The 21,884-nt window shown below is 39.9% G+C and overlaps 1 protein-coding gene across 4 annotated transcripts in view; it reads right to left on the bottom strand.

Annotated features, from left to right (window-relative positions):
* RALGAPA2 (Ral GTPase activating protein catalytic subunit alpha 2) overlaps positions 1–21,884 on the bottom strand; it is a 297,122-nt gene that overhangs the window by 254,933 nt on the left and 20,305 nt on the right. For all 4 annotated transcript variants that reach the window (XM_074949738.1, XM_074949737.1, XM_074949736.1 and 1 more), the window contains exon 4: positions 854–911. In XM_074949738.1, the coding sequence (XP_074805839.1) occupies positions 854–911 (58 nt within the window). The remainder of the gene's footprint in view (positions 1–853; positions 912–21,884) is intronic.

A 21,884-nucleotide genomic window follows, 5' to 3' on the forward strand; every position in this document is an offset into this window, starting at 1 on the left:
GGGAAACTGTTCAGAGACTATGGGTAAATTGCATTAGAGAAGGGAGTTTATCTAATTTGATTTATGTTTATTATCTTTATGTTTATTTGCCGTGTAACTTGTATATTTTTGCTATTCCATACTATTTTATCTTTGAATCTGCGATTTTTTAAATGTAATAAGCCTTTTGTTTATTTTTACCCCAAGCAGGTCTCTGGCATGCAAACTGTCTAGTGTGTGCACCAAAGTAAGCTGGGCAGGGGAGAGGAAGGGAGGGCTGGTTTCACACTTTTGCGGGAGACAAAGCAGAGGATAAAAGTCCAAGTGTTGAGTACCTAAGAATGCAGGGTGGATGGATTTGGGGAGACTTGGGACTGGAAGGGTTGTTGGTGGTACTCTGCAAAGAGTAACTAAGCTGGTGGAAGCCAGGGTGAGACCTTGTGCTTGTGGGCAAACTACGGGCGTCAGGGATCTGAATGAAAGCTGCACAGCATAAAGGCACCCAAGGTAACAGAGCAGATGGTGACTAAACCCCTTACTGGTTTGGGTAATCCCCAAAACATCACAGTGGCATAGTGGTTATAGGAGTTGCACCCCAACATCAGCAAATCAAGGTTTACACTCTAAACACTTGCAAAACAGACTCTAACAGATTGAAAAGTGAGGGAACGAAGTACAAGCTTACGGTTTGTTATTTTCTTTTCTTTACTTTGGGATAAAGGAAATACAACAAGGAAAGTGGAAAATGAGCCTGTTAGAGTTCTTGCATGATCAAGCTAAATATGAGGGGAGGGGTGGGAAATCAGTAGTGTGAAAAAGGAAATTTTATTTTAAGCTGCTACTAAAATATTTTTTTTAAAGTGTTTGTTCTTACCTATACTGTGGAAATGCCATCGATAAAATATCCTCTCAGGTAGCAGTTGTAATATTTTCTGCAGAAAACAAAACTAAACAGTTAACTTTTCCATAATAAATTAGATCATTCAGATAATCTTATGGAACAGTTGGTGTGTCCCTCTAAGCCAAACATGAATTAAACAATACAAAAATGGGCACCTAGAGTAACAAGGATTAGTGTCCACTATTTTACTTTCCCTAGATATTTAGAGTATATATCATGTTCATTAACCACAATTGTAATTACATTTTAAAAAGTATCACCGTCAAGGAATTTTTTTTTAAACTTTCCATTGTTTTAGAAAGGATTCACACCCTAATATTTTAGAGCATAAACCATCTTCTAACTGAAGGAGTTAGAAGAAACTTTATTTATGGACAGGGTATTTCAAAACTGCACACTTCAGGGTATTTATATGGTCTTTTGAAGCATCTGATATTGTCCACTGTCAGAGCCAGGATATTGGCCAGATCTGAGCAAATGTTACACTCTATGGATTAGAAGGATAATGAACTCTTGTTTATTAATGTTGGCAGATCCACCAGTTCAAGCAGCCCTAGGGGAACTTTCGTGAGTACTCTTACAGAGAACTTATTTACCTGCACTTTCACCTGCTGAGTGGAACTGACCAGAATCGCACACAGTTACATTAATTACTCCACAGCAGATGCAGTTGGCAAAGCACTCATGTGGAATAATATACAGTGGTCTTCCTCTGTAGTTTTGGGAGGACTCTCACAGAGGAAGATCAATGCAAGGAAGAGGGAAAGTCTTGACCGCAATCTCTAACTTTGGTATTCTATATGGTCCCAATAAAGCAAAGCAATTAAAGCACATGCTTAAGTACTTTGCTGAATGGGGGCCTATAATCTTGGTTGGAAAAACAGTTGGGGCCATCAGATTTTGCTGTTTGCCAACCCAGTGAATTATAATGCTACAAAGCAATTTGTATGAATCACCGAAACTTAATTTTGATGTTTTTACATTTGGCAAAGAAAGCTTTTTTCCTGACTTTTAAGTGTAGTGCAAGCCAATGTAGCTAACTTGCAATTCAAGGTCTTTTTTATGAAAGTGCATTATAGGCTGATATCCAACAGAAAGATAGCTCTGGCAAGTAATTGCTAGCTTGTTGCTGCAGAGGATATAAAAGGATCAAATTAATACAAAACAATGAATATGGATTTCTTTTTCTTTTCTGAAAACTTTTCAGCTGCTGAGCAATGGATTTTAAGAAGAGATTAAGAATCCAAAAGGGAAATTAGTTTTAACACTAAATTTTAAAGGTCAAATAATTATCTCTAAAGAAACTGATAGTACGGTTTAATTGTCACACAAAACAATAGGAACAAATTTTCACAAAACTTAAAGCACCACCAGTTCTTAAGAAAAACTACATGCAGGATGCAAAATGAGTGATGAGTAATAACGTAAGCAACTGTGACCCACTTCTTGGTCTTTAAAGATAAAGACTCGTAAGAGGAATTAAGGCAACACAGCCAAGTAGACAACCCTTAACATTTTAGTTATTTCTTCATATAAGGCCAACAAGTGAGCCATTATTGCCATTGGAACGATATGCTCAAAAAATGGATTACGACAGAATAAATCTGTTGGAAAACAAAGTGTTTCAGAAATTGTATACAGTACTCCAATGACAGTCTCTGAAAATGGAACATTCTTTCCTTCACAGCAAAAAATGATAGTCATGGCAACTTCATAGACATTGAGAACTAGACCTCAGGTCACATCAGTTTTCTACAGCAGCCAGAGTAGGGTAAAAGTCCTCTACAACCATTAACATGGGAGTTGTCCCATAGTCAGTATTAAAAACCTTCTTATAGTTAACTCAGAAGAGAAAGTAAGTCTGGGATATCCCTTCTATGTTCCTCGTTGTCCTTTGCTTCAACAAGTCCTTCCATAGGCTTTCACCGGGGGCTTACCTTGGTAGCAGTGGCTAACAATAATTATCTTGAAAATCACATGGCCAGATGTCTAGCTCTCTGTCTATGGGCAAGGTAAATGTGCTTGGAATGGAAAGATCTGACTGGCTAAAAATGAGATCATGATTAAAAAATTTGGGGGGTTACCTGTTAAGGACCATGTTTCTGCCAACCAGATTGCAGGATATACAAGGATATAATAATTATCCATCTAAGTATTAAAATACTAGGAGATCTGCACCTTTCAATACTGCCTTTGACATTAATCATCTAATCTCTGTTTTTTTCTATCCTAAATTGTGAACTTTTCTTTTTGGTTTTCATTCTAAGTTTTACAGTACTACATGTACCAAATGTGAAGAATAAAAAATCATGCTGAACTTTTCATGCATTCAGATAATTGTTAGACACACAATATATTGTAAATGCAAAGTGCACAGTAAGAATTCATGGCTTTTAAGAAACACAAACAAATTTGCTACTAAACCTGAATGAACTGATGGACCTTCAGAATGTATCTTTTAAAAGGGATTCAATGTGGAAATGTTCAAACTTTTTTGTATTTATTATAAATTGACTAAAAGAAAAAAAAACCACAACAACAGACCACAAGGAAATATATCAAAGTATTTATTTCTATTTACGTCTTGGGTATAATTTCCTCTAAAAAAATCACTCTATACCCAATTTTTTATACCTCTAAAATGGGCCAGTGACCTTTTTCTGTACCAGAATATTTCAGGACAAACCTGTTAAAAGACCGTCGATGACATAAGATTTTAAAACGCACTATGCTTGCTCTACTGTACAAAGAAATGTAAAATGTTACGCTGTAAGGCAACACTATGTAAATGGGTACCCAATGAAATACAGGTAAATTGTAAATATGACTTCCAATAGCATGATCGTTTGCAGTACATGGCATAGTATGTTAGTCTTATAAATATATGAAATTCTCCATATTGAAGTATTATTAATAAATGTCTGAATATAATGTGATGCACAAATTATGTCAAAAACATAATATAACAACTTCAGATGCAGAACAAACAGAAGTAAATGAAAAGCAAACAAAGAAATTGCTTCCATGGAAATACTTTCATTGAAAAACAGTGGGAAGAACTATAGAAAATATAATATACAATATGAAAGCAAATTGCTTCTAAAAACTAGTGTTTTTTAAAGGGTGGACTGTAAATGCAGACTACTGAAGAATAATTAAACTTGTTGTAAGATTATGTGAAGAATACCCAGCCAGTCAAGGACAAGCACTCTGAACGTAGCTTATTCGTCCACCTTTCAGCAACCCCAAAATCATGACTCCATAATTTTTGCTCTACAAGAAGCACCAGAATGCACTATGTTGATGAGACTGCAAACCCATTAGAAACCTCACTGTAGCATACAACCCAGATTACTGGAAGAAAGAATGTCAGAGAGATGACTCTTTCAAACCACCAGAGTTTTGCAAAGGTTTATTTTATGTGTGTGACATGATTCCTTTACAAGGTTCCTTTATTTGCAATAAGAAGTTAAGTGTCCAGTCGCTTGGAGGTTTCTGTGGGTTGCAGGAAAGTTCTCAGAATGGAAATTGTAAAATGTCTCATCTCCAGATGGGTCACTGACTCAAATAAATAAAGGTTACTTACCTGTAACTAGAGAGCTTGGAGATGGCTCTGCATATTCACTTATGGGTACTGAGCCAACCTTGGGGAGCCTTATGGTAAAAAGCTCTTCTAGCAGTCAGCTAGAGTGTTCCCGCACCCCCATCTCACCCCTCCCCTCAGCATTACAACTTACCAAGGGCGATGCTATAAAAGGGGTTGCGCATTCTCACCACCCCAGATCCGTCCACTGCAAAGCCAAAGACACAGAATGACAAGGACTTTGATAGAGAGAGGAAGGCAGATGGGAAGTGTGAATATGCAGACCCATCTCAAAGAAATGAAGGTTACCTTGATATACTGATAAGAAGTGCTGAAAACTAACCTGGAGGTGGGGACAGAGTCCTAGCTGAATAGAGACTAAAGCACTGCCTTACCGAATCTGGTGTCCATCCTAGAAGTCCACATCATAGTGCTTGGTGAAAGTATGTTGCAGCCTTGAATATTTCAGCAATCGGCACTTGCCTAAGACAGGCAAAGGAAGTAGCCACCAGAGCTCTTATGTGGTTGAATTGCAGCAAGTAAAGGGATTTTCACTAGCATGGAGCACTCAGCGACATGTTATTTAATCCACTGAGAAAGGGTCTAGGAAGAAACCATATATTCTTTGTGGTTCTTGGTATAAGAAAAACAATATAGGTGATTTACAAATACTTTTAGTTTTGTCCAAGGAATAGGCAAGAGCCCTTCTAACATCCAAAGTGTGTAGAACTGATTCCTCTTTATTAGAGTGAGGCTTAGAGGAAGAAAAAAAGGCAAATGAATGGTTTGATTGATATGGAAATCAGACACTACTTTAGGTAAAAATCTGAGATCAGGTCTGAGAACTACCTTGTCTGTATGAAAAGAAATGAAATGTGGGCATCATTCACTCACTCACTCACTCTCCTGGCTGATGTGGTGGCAAATATGAAAGCTATCTTAATAGCTAAATGGAACAAAACACTCAGCCAAGGGTTCAAAGGGCGATTTCGCCAACATCATATTGCGATCCCAAGAAGGAAGGGGATCCCTAACAAAGGAATACATGTTTGATAAACCTTTCATATAGATCTTTTAACTAAACAATGAGCAAACAGTGATCTACAATCAGACAGACAGTGGTATGCAGAGATGGCTGCACAGTGAATCTTTAATGATGATGGGGATAACCCCTGATTTTTTAAGTACATGAGGTATTCCAGAACACAAGGAATGGAACCAGATACAGGAGAATCAGACCACCCCATCATCCAAATCTGAAATCAGAACGACTTTAGATGGTAACAGTTCTGGTAGACTGTTCTTGCAATTTAATTACTAGATCCTACACAGATGAAGAACATGACTACTCAGCTGTGCCATCAGGTGAAGAGATTGTGGATCCAGATGAAAGATCCTGCCCTCCTGCTGGAACAGGACACCTGGGGACAGATGCATGAAGACTCCACCAGACAGCTAAAGGAGATCGGCGGTTTACCACTAACACGGCTAAGCCAAGGCAATGAGCATCATCCTTGACTTATCCTGAACCTCTTCCTTACCCTTCCTTACTATCTGAATGAACGGGAAGGTGGGGGGGGCAGGAAATGCATATATCAAGCCCTTCCCCCAGTGCAAAAGGAAAGCATCCAACAAGGACTGACTGTCCCTGCCTTCTCTATAACAGAAGAGGCGACACTTCCTGTTGACCCTCACTGCAAACAGGTCCACCTCCGTGGACCCCAGTTGACTAATTTAGTCTAAACCAACTGATCCCTTAGGGACCATTCATGCATCCAAGCACTATCTCTGTTGAGATGGTCCATGACTCTATTGTTTTGCCCTGCTAGATGCAAAGTGTTGACAAACACACCAATCCCATAAACGTATGGCCTCTGTGCACAGAAGAGTGGAAGGGGCACCTCCTTGCTTGTTGATGTACTACAATCACTAATGTATTGTCTGTCACTACCTGTACAACCCTCTCTTGCAGGTGGGAGAAAGGAATGACCTCAGAGCCAGATGAACAGCTCTTAATTCCAAAACACTGATATGCAGGGATCGCTCCTGAGAGGACCAGTGATCTCAAACTGTCAAATGATTCAGATGCGCTCTCCAACCCATGACTGACACATTTGAACTCACTGTCCAGGATGGACTCAGATAATTGAACTGTACATCCCTGAGCACATCCATTCTGACTGACTACAAGTTTAGGGAGACTATGATATTCTGCAGCATGGTGATCAATACCTGAAGGCTGTCCCAACTTGGCCTATAAACCTGAGACAACCAGTGCTATAAAGGTGTCATACTTAGATGGACAAACAGAGTCACTTATGTAGTGGCTGCCCTAAGACCCAGGAAAAGTTTTACTCTCTGGGTGGGACATTGGTGGATCCTAAGCATATCAAGCCCCAGGCAAGAATCTCTTCTGCAGGCACTGGAAGATGATGATCCACAAAGTTGTGGAACTGAGTAGCGTCCTTGGAAAGGGAGAAGGCTGAAACAACCCCCCACATGTTCATCTGGTGATAAATTGAGCTCAGTTCATTTCCAGATGCGCCTGATCAAAGATAGGACCTATCTCCTCATCTTGTTCCTCAGATAGGGTTTTAGGCATCACTGTCAGTAATGTCAACAGATCTGTAGGAGTTAAATCAGAAGATCTCTAGACTGCCAAATCTTTAACAGACAAAACATTACCACTTAAATCACTTGGAAAGTAACTGAAAGGCTCCTAAGGTGGCCTCCAGTAAGACCACAGGCCCCATGATTGCGAGGGGCCCCAGCAACTAGGGTTCAGGAATATGCCTGCCGAAGGACAACCATAGAGTGGCACAAAGAAAACTACAGGTCTCTGTATTCTTCTTTTATCTTCCTCCTGGTAAGGATCCAGGTCCAGATCTGATATAGAATACAATCGTGGTAACAATGGATTCAAAGGGAAGAATAGAGATTCAGCTCTTTGCGGAGACCCTGCAGGGTCTTAGGAGGAGGAAGGAAAGTGTGAGCCAGATGAAGACCCACAGCATCTTCTGGCCTCCTCTGCTTAACAGGGAATGAGCAAGACGATCTGGACGACTTGGAACTGGGGAACCAGTTTCCCCCACTCGGAATTGAAGAAGCAACTAGAGCTGGCAGGTGAACCTGGGCTGTCACAGTGACAGAGCTCTCTGGAAACGAGGATGTAGCCAGGACTGACCCAGGAGCCAACATCAGATCCAAAGATAGACACAGATCCATATCCCTTACTACCAAAGACGGAACAGAGCTCTGCTTCAGAACCATAGCAGTCTTGTCGGAATCAGGCAGATCCGACAGTTCTGATGCACAGGAACCAGCACTGGTAACACGAGCTGTTTTGTCTCTATGCCTCTTTTTCTTGGCACCACAACCAAAGGCTCTGGTGGCCCAGAATCTGACACACTGAGCTATTCCATTTTCCTGGATCCAGAAGTGGAAGTCAGAACCAGCCCCTGTCCTGCAGCCACAAGGGTTCTGTCAGGGTTGGATAGCTAGGAGGCACAAAGTATGGGCACCTCTTTTGACCTCTCTTTTGGAACCAGGGCAGTGGGATCTGACCACATGCCCCTCAGTTTGGGCATCTGTAGCCTTAGAGGCTTGACTGAGGGAGCTACAGTAGCTGAGTCCGACCCCGACAGAGGTTGAGATTTCTTGGAATCCAACAGTTGCTTGAAGCTGCTGGTAGCCACAGGGGCCGAGACTAGTCTCGTAGGGCATGTCTTCGCTAGCAATGTTAAAGCGCTGGCCGCAGCAGCACTTTAACATTGCTGGGTAGTCACGGCATAGCGCTGGGAGAGAGCTCTCACAGCGCTATAAAAAAAAAAAACCACCTCCACAAGAGGAATAGCTAACAGTGCTCGTGCACTGTCTACACTGGCATTTTACAGCACTGAAACTTGCAGTGCTCAGGGGTGTGTGAGCGAGAAAGTGGCAGCGCACTAAAGTGCCATTGTAGACAAGACCTTAGACCTATGATCCAAGTCCAGAGGATCTAGCCTCAAAAATAAACAAAACCCCGGTGACAATCAAGGTTGAACAGACAGTATGTAGCTTGTGGTCCAAACAATATCAAACAAAACAACTGTTTCACTTGAAAACAGGCTGGGGTTGACTTTACCACCAGGTGATAACCCAGGTGCCAATGAATTTCAGGGTGTGTCTAGAGCCAACACTGATTAGAAATGGTACAGAGGAGTCTGTAATACACATTGTGAAGAGAAAATTCAGGTTCTCAGTTGCATGGGACAGGTAACATGAAAAAAAAATACACCTTTTTGTTTTTCCCTGGAAAATGCATTATTTGGTAGAGGTAGGGCTTTTGGTAGATCCTTGCATTAGAACAGCCTTTTTAGTCACAGTCATCAGCTAGGGAGAAGTAAAATGGGTGGGAAGGAAAGAACGCAAAGTGGTCCTGGCTCAGAATAGCCTTCATGTCTGAAACCTTGTGATAAAACTAAATTTAGGACACATCTGACCCACATCACTTCCCCTTCTCCTCCACTGCTCTCAGCAGTTCAAAATCAGAGATGAAAAATTATGCATTTGGAGAAAAATATTAAATAGGATAACAGTGATCAGATCAGTGAATCATCTGCATAGTCCAATCCTGAACACTTAGCTGAAGGGGTCTTCCAATCTATGTAATTATCTGAGGTCAATCATGTCACAGCTAAACCACTTTAAAACTGTGCAAGTTATTAAGAGAATGGATATAAGTAATCCAAGTTAACTTAGCACACTTTGCTCCTGGTGCATAGAAAATGGTTCACAAAGTATCTGAACTGCTAAATGAGGTGAAAAACACAATCTAATTCAAAGTTAAGACTGAAACGCTTGTGTTATTAGTGCTTCTTGTGCCTATGTATTACTGGGTCCCAAGATAAATGTGTTACTTTACATATTAACATTAGGGAGGTGAACTCACAATCAGCCAGACAACCACCCATATTTGTATTCCTGAGAACCCATTTTTCACTCTCTCCTCTCCCACACAGTTATAAGAAATGTATACAGCCTTTACTGTGAAAACCAAACGACATTTTCTTCCACTCCAACCTCGATTCTTAGTTAAACTGCTGTGAATTCCAAACTGGCTATTGACATCTTGCTTGTAATTTCACAGTAAAGTAATACGAAATATTTTAAGAAATCCCAAAGTGTGAAATAATATTACTTTTTCCAAAAAACACACAGATCTATTTAATGCTTTGTGCTTTGCTGCATCTATATGGTAATCCATTATAGCACACTTGAAATAGAAATTAGGTATTACTACTGATCAACACATCAGGGTATCTGTCAGTTCTTTTAACTGATTATCCATAGTTCTTTTTCTTCTGGGCTTACTGCATGACTAGGAATAATGTGAAGTTTCAACCTTAGTTTATACAGGATGCTGCTTTTTGAAAGAAACACTTTTGTTTTTAAACTCGGTTTTCATTTTGTATGTGTAGAAAGAATCCTACATCTCAGATTATTAGGGTGAATGCATCATTTTTTAGCAGATTCACAGTCTCGATTAATAATGCAGTTTCGGGGGGGGGGGGGGAATATGAAGATATAATGCTTCTATTTTCACAACTTTATTTAGCAATATAGGATTGGAAACCTGCACCCAGTAATGTCCACTACCCAGTGCTTTTAAGGGTAAAAATAACTCCATAAAGCAGCTATCCATGTGGAAGGGGACAAAATTCCTTCCTGACCCCAGTAGGTTTCCAGCTTATACCTTTAAGCAAGAGAAATGATCCTCATAATTGTCTTAACCTATACAGCTATAACTGCAGGTGGACTGAAACACACTGTGCTGAGTGCCTTACTAAAAAAAGCCAGGGAGTGAGTGTATTCTTGTTGACTAAATAGGGAAAGAAAAGGTGTATGCCAGTGAAATGGAGATGGTATCAGTCATGGGTTACATATCCAGAAAGCAACAAATGTTTGATGCAAACTCTCACATTACAGGGAAGTCTTATTATTCAGCTGGTGAATGGATCTGCCCTGAGCCAACAGAGATCCAGGGAAGCTCTTCTACTTGGCTATGTGTGAGTGCTGCAATTTTGCTGGTACCTGTAAGCAAAGATTTGGACCTTTAGAATTAAAGGATTCCAATGGTAAGGCCCATAGCAAATTAGGATGTAAGCTATTATTCACAGACTTAGGAGCTTGGTTGAAGCAGTGAGAGGCCACTGAAGTTAGGATGCCAGCAGCAGCTCAATCTAGATTGCAGGATACTCTCTTAATTACATCACAGGCAAACATTTATAAGTACTTGAAAACAAGTGGAATGTGTGCCCAACCATGCAACTGACTCCTTCATGCTCCAAAGAAGCACCTTAAAATTAATATTTTAGAAGTGGAACATAAACAGCATACTGCAAATCTTACAACAGAAACCTATCAGAATATTTTAAGGGCACACTTGGGCAGATATGTCTGAATGAACCACAGTCATGGTAGACAGAGCCTTAGAAGGTACGGAACGCCCTTTCCCCTACGTAAGAGAGAATCAACACTCATGAACTGAGGAACTCCCGCTAAAGGTCGGAGATATAGCGAGGTGAGAAAGGGTGTGATGGTAAACAATTCCATTCTTAAAAATAAAAACTGCTTAACTTGCGAGGACCAACAACAGACTGAAGACCTACCAACCTGGCAAACGTTCACATCCCATATGCCAGAGTAAGCTCTCATACATATATAGGAGAAGCAGAAAGAGTTTCAGAGGCTCCCAGAATAAGATATGGCTGAACAAGAGAACATAGAAGACTGGAAGTCTTACTCTGGCCCCATTTTTATGGGAATAAAAATAAATGGTTTGTCAATGCTACAGTTGACTATTTAGGTTTGAGTCAAGCTGTTTAAAACAAAATATTGCTAACATACTGTATTATGTATGAAGTAGTACTGCACTGAGATTTTTACATATGGTGAGATGATGTAACATTCATGACAGTCTCGCCATAGTCCATAGATGGCTGAAAATTGTATAATTTTAAAATATATTTATGCTAGTTATGTAGCACTGAAAGGAACACACATTCTCTTGAAGAGTGTTGGTCTTTGGGGTTATTGGTCTCACCTTAAATATACAGTCTCAGTGAGTATTTGCCTGATTGGCTGACGCTTCTCAGGTGTATCCAGGGTTGTGAGACACCTTGCAATCACCTTCCCTTAGTGTGAGGAAGTCTTCACTGGACCTGCTATGGATCAGTGCCCTAAAACCACCAGCCTCAAGCAACACAAGCACTACCTTCCAGGCCTCACTCACTCTGCAGCAAGAGTCACGCACCCGTAGGTGCCGACTCCATGCGTGCTCTAGCCCTGGAGCACCCATGGAAAAAAATTAGTGCGTGCTCAGCACCCACCTGCAGCCAGTAACCCCCCCTCCTCCCAACACCTCCCGCCCACCGACAACCCCACCAATCAACTCCTTCCCCTGCCTCCTAGTGCCTCCCGCCCGCCACGATCAGCTGTTTTGCGGCATGCAGGAGGCTCTGGGAGGGAGGGGAAGAAGTGGGGACGGAGCACGCTCGGGGGAGGGGTGGAACTGGGTGGGAAGAGGTGGGGTGGAGGTGAGGAGTTGGGAGAAGGGGTGGAATGGGGGCAGGGCCTGGGGTGGAGCGGGAAGAAGGGGGCACAGGTAGGGGTTTGAGCACCCGGGGGGCCTGGAGCAAGCCGGCGCCTATGCACACACCAACCCTCATGTCTATTAGCATCCTTCTGGAGCACCCAACCCTTGTTCCGATGAACACGGTCAGAACTCTCAGACTCACTATTCCCAAAGGAACGGTACACACCAGCTTATAAAATTCAACTCAGGATCACTCTACTCAACACATAGCACTTAGAGATACATATAGTGAAAACCTGAATAAATTTATTATCAAAGAACAGAGATTCAAGTGATATTGGAAACAAATGGTTACATATAAAACAAAATTATAACATTCTCTCGAGCTTAAACTTAACCCACATGCATTCCCCTATTTCCTACAAGATAGCTTACCCCGAAAGACCTTTTCCCAGGAATTTTAAGCAGTTTGGCTGAGACCCCCTTCCTATAAGATCAAGCCCACTGGCTGCCTGTCCTTAGCGGACGGAATCCCTGGCGATTCATCTGCACTCCAGATATAATTTCAAAAGGTCATTATCTTACTTCTTAACAGGATAACCCCTGTTTTTGGTTTTCCCTCCAGGCCCTGCAATCTCCTGATTAGCATTTAGCTCAGACTGTAAATGGGCATCCATTGTGAACCATATAATACTTAATTTGGACATGACCAGCTACAGTGAGGTAAGCATCATTTCCCCTCTGCCTGCCAAGGGCATATGCATCATCTTTCTATGACTTGCCTTAACTCACAGTGCTAGAGAACATAATTTTTAGTATAAATTTATAACTACATATTTTCCGTATATACATCTGACAATGAGGTGACACAGGCTTTCATTAGAGACCTTACCGGACATTCTTTGGCAGAGCAGAAGGTAGAGATCAGACTCTTATGTATACCTGTGCCCTCTGCCAGTTGGCATCAAGAGGTCCTTGGGTCACACAGACATCTTAACATTTGTTTAATTATCTTGTTTGCTGTATATTATTTACACTACATTTTCCAAAAAAGGATGTGGGTGACTTATGTTCCATTAAGTTCCTACTATGACTGTATGCACAACTTGAGTATGTGCACACACAAGTGAATTTGTTCACAACGGCACAAATAAATTTAGGACATAAAAGTGTATATACCTATTCCATTCAGATTCTTAAACCACACCCATCAGAATGGCATGTGTGTACCATACATTCGTATCCTTGCCTTTCTGAAAATATGGGCCTTTAAGATTTTATATCTAGACATATTTCTAAAGAGCAATAATTAGTTCTAGACTGAAACAAGTAGTACTGCATAGTATGGGTTTGTGTAAGTTCAAATATTTTTATTCATTAGGCTCTTTGAAAAGGAAAAATATATACCCTCATGGAAAAACCAGCATAAAAACTAGATCTTTCTGCAATATAATTCTTATAATCTTTTGTCTTCCTGAAAGAGTTGGCACTTATGAAAGTTAGGAAACTATGCTTTTGTGTTTAAAAACAAGTAACTGCAGGGATTTTGAAGAAAACTATCTCCAAGCTATGCCACATACAGCACAGTACAATTGTCTAGCAGCACTAAGGAAGTGGAAGGGGATTTTCTTTTCTTTGTCTGAAGCATTAGATATTGGCTGTTGTCTGAGGTAAGATATCAGAGGCTCCCAAGTATGAATGGCTATAAGAGAAATCAAGTTCTCTCAAAATCCAGTTGTCTCAATTACCTACTCTGGCAGTGAATGCCACAGATTACTATATGTTATGTAAGGTTACATTTATGTAAATATAGTGCTCACAAAAGGTGCATCATGACCGAATTCAGCCTTAATGAGTAATGCCTTCTCTAGTCACAGAAAATTACAGCACAGACAACGTATGAGCGTCCCGAAAATATTCTGTTACTTCAACATGGAGTGACCATCGAGGAAGAGAGGGAAATTCAGTCTTCACATTTATCCAGTCTTTAAGCTCCATGGTAAGACTGTGAATAAGGGTGCTAATTATTTCAGTTGTGATGGTAATTGATACAGAACCACTGGGAACTGGACTGAGGCCAAAATCATTTTACAGAAGATTCCAGAGAGCTGAGGTTTAAAACCTTACATTTTTTGTTTAGTCATAACAACTTTCCAAGATAGTCATTGTGAACAAGTATTGATGTCTGATGCTATTGCCTTTTAATTTAATAGTCTTTCCCCCTTCTGATTGTTTCATATCCATTTCTATATTAGTTTTAATTAGATATTAGGTATATAAACACTAAAGCTGATGTGCAGACAAGTATTCCAAATTAAAGCAGAAGCAGCCTTCTCTATTTGGAACTAAAAAGGTTTTATGCTTTCAAACTATTTGTGGAGAAGGGAGTTACTTTCTTTTGTTTTAAACAAACACTAGGTGTCACTCTAAAACAGTAGTAAATACCACCAAAATATATTGGAAAAAGTAAAAAAAAATTATGTAAATCCCCTTCCTAAATAGGTTTATTGATTCTTAAACTCAGTTAGCCCTCAGCACCTGTATTGAGGATGTTTTAATCCTAACTAATTAACTACTTACCTAATTAGAAGAAAATATTGGGAAAAGCTTGGCTCCTGCTGAAATAGGATTACATATGGTAAACTAAACAACCAATTAATTTCATCTCCTATGGCTTGAGGTATGAATGTTTAATTTATTGGCATTTACACTGTTTTCTCTGTCCTATATTCACATTGAGGTATCCTTTGGTCTATGAGTTAAGAGCTCCTTCCAAAGGACCATTCTCCTTTGTGTGTTACTTTACTAACTGTGTAACAGAGATAATGAGTGATAAACTTACTAGTAAAATGGGTTGTCATCTTATTTCCAACAGATGACCATTATAGAGCAGGTCACTCCTAGTTTTATGGAAATATCTTATCTGTGAATTTCCTCTTCCTCATGTTGTTGATAACTATACAATACATATTCCTGAATGGTAAACATCTCAGTAAGTCTTATCCACCAATATCCTTTGATTTCTATTAGCTTTCAAAGTTTTTGGTTCTCTTTCAAGCCTTTAAAGCCTTGTTTCAGTAAAGTACATAAGCACATGTTTAAAATTAAGTAAATGTAAGGCTTTTAATGCATTTTATTCAGCAAAACACAACCATGAGATTTAAACACATGCATAAGCAATTTGCTGAATCGGGACATAATTCTGTTATGTTCATAAAAGTTACTGTGCAATATTTTTCTATTTTACACAGTATTTTTGTCCTAAGTATTTTTTTTTTTAGTATTAGTCACCCATACAGTGCCTTGCATTTTTAAAATTAATGTAGAAAACATGAAATACTAACATACACTAGCTGGGTATTAGCTCTGTTTCTTGAGTGGAAAAATAGACACAATTACTTTTCCAAGACTACAGCGTAAATTAATATAGATTCGAGATTAAAACTCGGGAGCAACTACCTTCTGATGCCTTGCTCAGTCCACAGTGCCTTCCTCTTACTCTTCGGGGGTGGGGGAGGGGAATATTTTTCTGCTGTTGCCATTGAAGAGCTAAAATAGCTATACAATACCTAACATGACTCTGTTCTGCCTCATGTATAAACTTAATAGCTAAATTCCTACTGCAGATTCTTTTATTAGTGTTAACATAAATAGCAGAAAAGGTAGCTTGATTTTCAGATTACAGGTTGAAAATGAAGTGTTGCAAGTTAGGAAAAAACACCACAAAATTCTGGAATATACAAGTCAAAAGATAAGAGACTGAAAATTCCAGATTGCCCAAACTCTCATTTCATAATTTTTTTTCAGATTACAGACACCCATTAAGATGACCAAGTGTTTTTGTAATTGTTTATAATCCTAGTTTATTGGCAATTAAAATATAGATGCATGTAAGACAAAAGATGGAGTGTTTCACTGATCCTTGCTCTGTAAGAAGGAAGATCAGTACGCAGGAGTTAAGAACAACCTTAATTAAAATTTAATTTTAAATTTTTGTATTGAAGAGTCTTCTTTTCTTCCTGGTTCTAGAAAATAATCCCCATTACTAATGCCATTTTGAGTATAAAGTCAGCACTGGAGAAGTAGTTCCCAGCTGAAGACAAAAATTCACTTCTGGACTAACATCAAAGAAAGACACTGCAGTCTCAAAATTGCTTTTTTAGCAACACTAACAGGGAAATCAATTACAGCTGCTATATGCTCAGCACTTTTGAAAATCTGGCCGCCTCTTTAGGTAGCTACAAATGGATTTAGAAACCTAATTTTAGGCAGTCATTGCTATCTGGGACTTCATGGGCAGATTAGGATTATACTGTGTGATATGGCTTCTGGAGTACACTAAGATCACTTTCACTTTCTGCTCATACAGTTGAGACTCATGCACTCCAGTAGCGACGTTTCCTCCCATCCAAATGCACTTAAGCAGCCGCTCTAATCAAATTAAAATTATCCCTTAAATAATCTTATCCATTACAGTTCCATTCCTCTTAATTTTTGCTTAAACTAGGATGGTCTTAATTTAATTATTTGGTTAATCTCTCTGCCACGCCCAGTGCAAAAGGCAGGGACCACAGACCAAGTGCTGATTGCGGGTTTGCTGATATGCGAAGAACAAGGCTCTCCATTGGTTGTAAGCAAAACAGATCTAGACATACCAACAGTTCAGCCCTGCATTTAACACAGTCACACACCCAGATCTCTCTCAACCTCTTGTATTTTTTTTTGTATCAAGATCAAGTACTGCTATCAAAATGGCTGCCCCAATTAAAAAAAAATGAGTACAGGCTAAACAGCTCTTATTACCAGTCTAGTAAATGTAAACACTTCTTGAGGTTTCATATTGACATGGAAGAGGAGGACTCCATCTGTTGTTGTCAGGACACACATCCCCGCTATTAGTGCCTTGACTTACGCATTTTTAAGCATTCATATTACCCCTCAGAAACAGCCAACATTAATAGAATTTACTTTGCTTAAGCAAGCCTTCCCTCCTATCCCATGACTACTTGCTTTGCTTAAGAGCCTCTGTCACAGGATAGGAGGGAAAGTCCTCTCCTGGATCAGTAACTGGTTAAAAGACAGGAAACAAAGAGTAGCAATAAACGGTCAGTTTCAGAACGGAGAGAGGTAAATAGCAATGTCACCCAAGTATCTGCACTGGGGCCAGCCCTGTTCAACATATTCATCAATTATCTGAACAAAGGGGTAAACAGTGAGGTGGCAAAATTTGCAGATGATATAAAATTACTCAAGAGAGTGAAGTCCAAAGCAGATTGCAAAGAGCTACAAAGGGATCTCACAAAACAGGGTAACAAAATGGCAGATGAAATTCAGTGTTGACAAATACAGAGTAATGCATATTGGAAATAATTCCAGATATACATACAAAATGATGGGGTCTAAATTAGCTGTTACCATTCAAGAAAAAGATCTTGGAGTCATTGTGGATAGTTCTCTGAAAACATCCGCTCAGTGTGCAGCAGAAGTCAAAAAAACTAAATGTTACGAACCATTAGAAAAGGGGTAGATAATAAGACAGAAAATATCAGTAATACCACTAAATAAAGCCATGGTAAGCCCACACCTTAAATACTGCGTGCCGTTCTGGTTGCCACATCTCAAAAAAGATGCATTAGAATTGGAAAAGATACTGAGAAGGGCAACAAAAATGATTGGGGGATGGAACAGCTTGCCTATGAGGAGACATTAAAAAGACTGGGACAGTTCAGCTTGGATAAGAGACGATTAAGGGGGGGATACGATAGAAGTCTCTAAAATCATGAATGATATGGAGAAAGTGAATAAGAAAGTGTTATTTACTCCTTTACATAACATAAAAACCAGGGGGCACCTGATGAAATTAATAAGCAGCAGGTTTAAAACAAACAGAAGGAAGTACTACTTCACACAACGCACATTCAACCTGTGGAACTCTTTGCCAGGGGATGTTATGAAGGCCAGAAGTATAACCGCATTCAAAAAAGAATTAGATAAACTAATGAAGGATAGATCCATCAACAGTTATTGGCCAAGATGGTCAGGGATGCAACTCCATGGTCTGGGTGTCCTTAAACTTCTGTCAGAAGCTGCGAGTGGATGACAAGGGATGGATCACTTGATAATTGCTCTGTTCATGCCCTCTGAAGCATCCAGCATTGGCCACTGTTGGAAGACACGATACTGGGATAGATGGACCATTGGCTGACCCAGTATGGCTGATGTTCTTAATTTAAATACTGGATAGAAGTGAAGTCTTCTGCTTCCTACATAGACAAAAGGAGTTTTTCCCACCAATGTAGTTAATCCATCTCTCACTGCTGCCTGCAAGGCTGAATCCTGACCCTACTTTTGTCTTCAAGCATTCTGCAGTCTGCCACTGTCAGTCCTCTCAATTCTTCTCAGAATCATTTCCTTGTATTTTTGCTCTGTCTTCTCAGGCAGTCCCAGAGAAGGAAGCACCTTTTCTCCTTTTAGTTTTCACACACTGAAAATCTTGCTGCGATAGGTAAAATGAGTTTACAGGGAAAATCCCATTTACATTTTTGTTCTCTTTGCCTTAATTCTTCTGTTGCTTTCCTGACTCAAACTTTCAGTGAAGTCTTCAAAGACTTTGATTTAATGCCCTCAGAAAAAAAAGTTCTTTTTGCTCTTACATCTCCTATGAATCACAGGAGTCTCTCAGCTGTTAGTAGTGCATCTTAATAATTACAACTCTAGGACAACTTCCAGTTTTTGGGGTGAGAGAGAAACCAGTCTCAGAGCTCCATCAATAACTATTTCTGCTTTAAATTCAGTGCATCTTAAAGCTTTCCACCAGCAGAGGAGGTTTCCTTTATTCCAAAATTTTCAGAAACTCTTTATTCTCATATTATTTCTTCACTAAGTCAAGACATTTCTTGCCGTCTCTTTTCGAGCTGCTTGATCTAAGGAGTGAAGATTCAGGACTGCATCAGTAGCTTCTCCAACTCCATGTTGCACAGTGCGCTCACCCTCTAACCTAGCTGGACAATTTTAAATATTTTTCAGGGCTGGGAGTTTAGTTTTAATACTGTTTGGATAGCTTTAGTTCCAAGGGAAATAATTGCATATCAGTTTAACTGCTGGAAGTCTGTGCATGTTTTTCCATTTTTAACTTTCACTCAAAGCCGCAGATCTTCAGAGGGTGGCAGGCTAGCACCCTGTTAAATACTTAAGAAGTGGAGGGACCATCTTTTAGGTTATGAGAACTGGGGGAGGTTGTTAATGGAAGCAGATTCTGTAGCCGCTAACTCAAAATTCAAGTTCAAACAGACATCCTCAGTGGGTCCACCTGACTGGCTCAGGATCTACAATTGTTAAAATTTACGCCTAGTCTATACTTAAAAGTTAGGTTGACATAGCTACGGCACTCCCAGGTGTGAAAATATTCACACCCCGGAGCACCATAATTATGCCAACCTAACCCCTGGGATAGACATGGGTAGGCCAACAGAAAACCACCTTCCATTCCCATAGGAGGCATCTACACTATGTTACCACAGTGGTACAGCTGCACTGCTGTAGCTGAGCCATTGTAGTGCCTGCATTCACGAATACGGGCCTGAATTACAAACAGGATTTCTGAATAAGGCATATATAGCTAACCATAGTTCCAGCAAAAAATAAATCCAGGCAGGTCAAACAGCTGGTAGACATTTCTTGGTCAGAAGTGGAGACTGATTTGATTTTTAATTCCAGAACAAAGTGGGGTCATCCCAATTTCTCCTGTGACAACCTACATTCAAATGAAGTTATGGGCGTCCCATGATTTTGTAAAGAATTCAGCATGTGCATCGGAGTACTTTATACTGGTATATTTAGCCTCTTTTCACTTCCTTGAAGTGAATATGCAGTGTATGTTGTCTCTCCACCTGAAGTCCAGGAAAAAGGTGAACTTAGTAGAGTTATTTGAGAATGTGTTTAATCCATGCTAGCTGCAGGATCTTATTCATATCCCAGGAATTGAGAAGAAGAATAATCCACATCTCAAAGCTATTGTTTCATGCTGTTTACAGTCAGTCGTTAAAACTGACTTTTTGCATGCCAAAGTAATTTGCACCCAACCAAAGCCTCAAAACTTCTTCCTCCCTCATTGGTCTCCATGGATCTTGACAGCCTTAACACATTCTTCCGTTATGTGTTTGTACCACAATGGGGTTCTGGGCCATGATTGGAGCTCCTAAGTGCTACTGTGATACAAACAATAAGTATATCGTAGACCAGACATCCTTATCAAATTCACACAAGCACTTTCAAATGAATATCAATTTCCCCATTTCCCCCCTTCCTTCAGCAATGTAGTTCCCCTCACATGATTTTTCCTCACTTGCCTTCACTCCCTTAAGCTGTGTTAAATGTGTTAAAAAAAAAGATGTGTTAAATGACATGTTAAAATACAAATTGCCTTGTCTACCCTAGGGACAATCCCAGCATGCTAGTTTTTTGTTTCTGGACATAATTACAACTATTTAAAAAAATATATTTTTTAGTTAAAAGAAAAAAATATCTGATCCCTGTGTGAATTCCAAATGATATCTGTTTTCTTCAGCTGAGAAGATATATATTTAAAATGTTTAAACTCGTTAGCACTGTAGAATCAATATAAACTCCCAACAAGTGTACTCTGTTCTTTGGTGGTTTGCACATAGTCATTAAATCTGTTAGCTAAGTTCCAACACAGAGTCTCTATTTCAGAAGGTGATGTGCAAGACTGACAGACACGTTGGCTTTTACATCTCAGCTTGAGTTTGCACGACTGTTTGAAAACCATTCCTTTTTTCTGTGAAGTGCAAAACTTAGATCCAGTTGTTATTGATGTTTTGTCTGCACTGGAGAACTGAACTGTTTGTAATTAGTCATTTTCTGCACCAATTGAGAGAGACAAACAATTCAGTCCCTCGACATTAGGCATGCTGATCAGTTATCTTTCTCCTGGACACCCACATTGGCATTGCCTTAAACCGTTTCATTTCAAATGCCTTTTGAGTACTTATCTTCACCTCAGAGGGGTGTCAGGATCCAGTTATTTGTTAGATCTTTCTCTAGGCACCTTCCCCAGACCCTGTGAGGGACAGAAATGGGGAGTGGGACCGTCTTGGACCTCTCCCCACCCCTACTTCTCTAAGGGAAATGACATACCTCTGCCAATGGCCCCACCAGCCAATGAACCACAGCTGGTTTGCTAGCTAAGGACCAAAATAGGGGGGCACTAGTGAAGATAAAGGGACATAGTGAAGATAAAGGGATAGAAGATGCAGTGTGGTGGCCAATAAGCATTAATCAGGGGAAGCCCTCATCTTTCTCTGCAACATTGCTCTTATCGGGTACATCAGAATTGTTTCACCAACTGAGGACATGAGCAGGAGGAACTTGTAGAGGTTGAGGGCATTTCTGGAGGGGAAATGGGGAAGATAATGTGGGTGGCAGAGAGGAGATTCTTTGGTGGTGAACCAAAGGTGGTTTGCCAACTGAGGCAGCTATGGAAAGACAGCTCCTCTGTCCACACTGACACAAACATTTGAGGCAGGAATAACAAAATCAGTAGTTTGTTAACCCCCAGAAACAGTGTGTGTGAAATGTTCCTTAGAACTGAATCACTTGTATGTGGATGTTTTACACCTTTCAATTGGAGTAAAGGGAAACAAATATTACTGAGCATGTAAGTTTTTCTACTATATACAAGGCCAGAGACATGTGGGAGCTTTAGAAATGTGTAGCAATATTTTTTGTTTTCAAACACAAACTTAAGAGTAAGACTGCACACAGATTTGTGTTAAAAAATTCCACTAGCTAGGCTGAAGGGCGCCTTTAGCTCAAGTGTATGTTTT

The sequence above is a fragment of the Natator depressus genome, chromosome 3 (genome assembly GCF_965152275.1).
Source record: "Natator depressus isolate rNatDep1 chromosome 3, rNatDep2.hap1, whole genome shotgun sequence".
NCBI classification, from domain to species: domain Eukaryota; kingdom Metazoa; phylum Chordata; order Testudines; family Cheloniidae; genus Natator; species Natator depressus.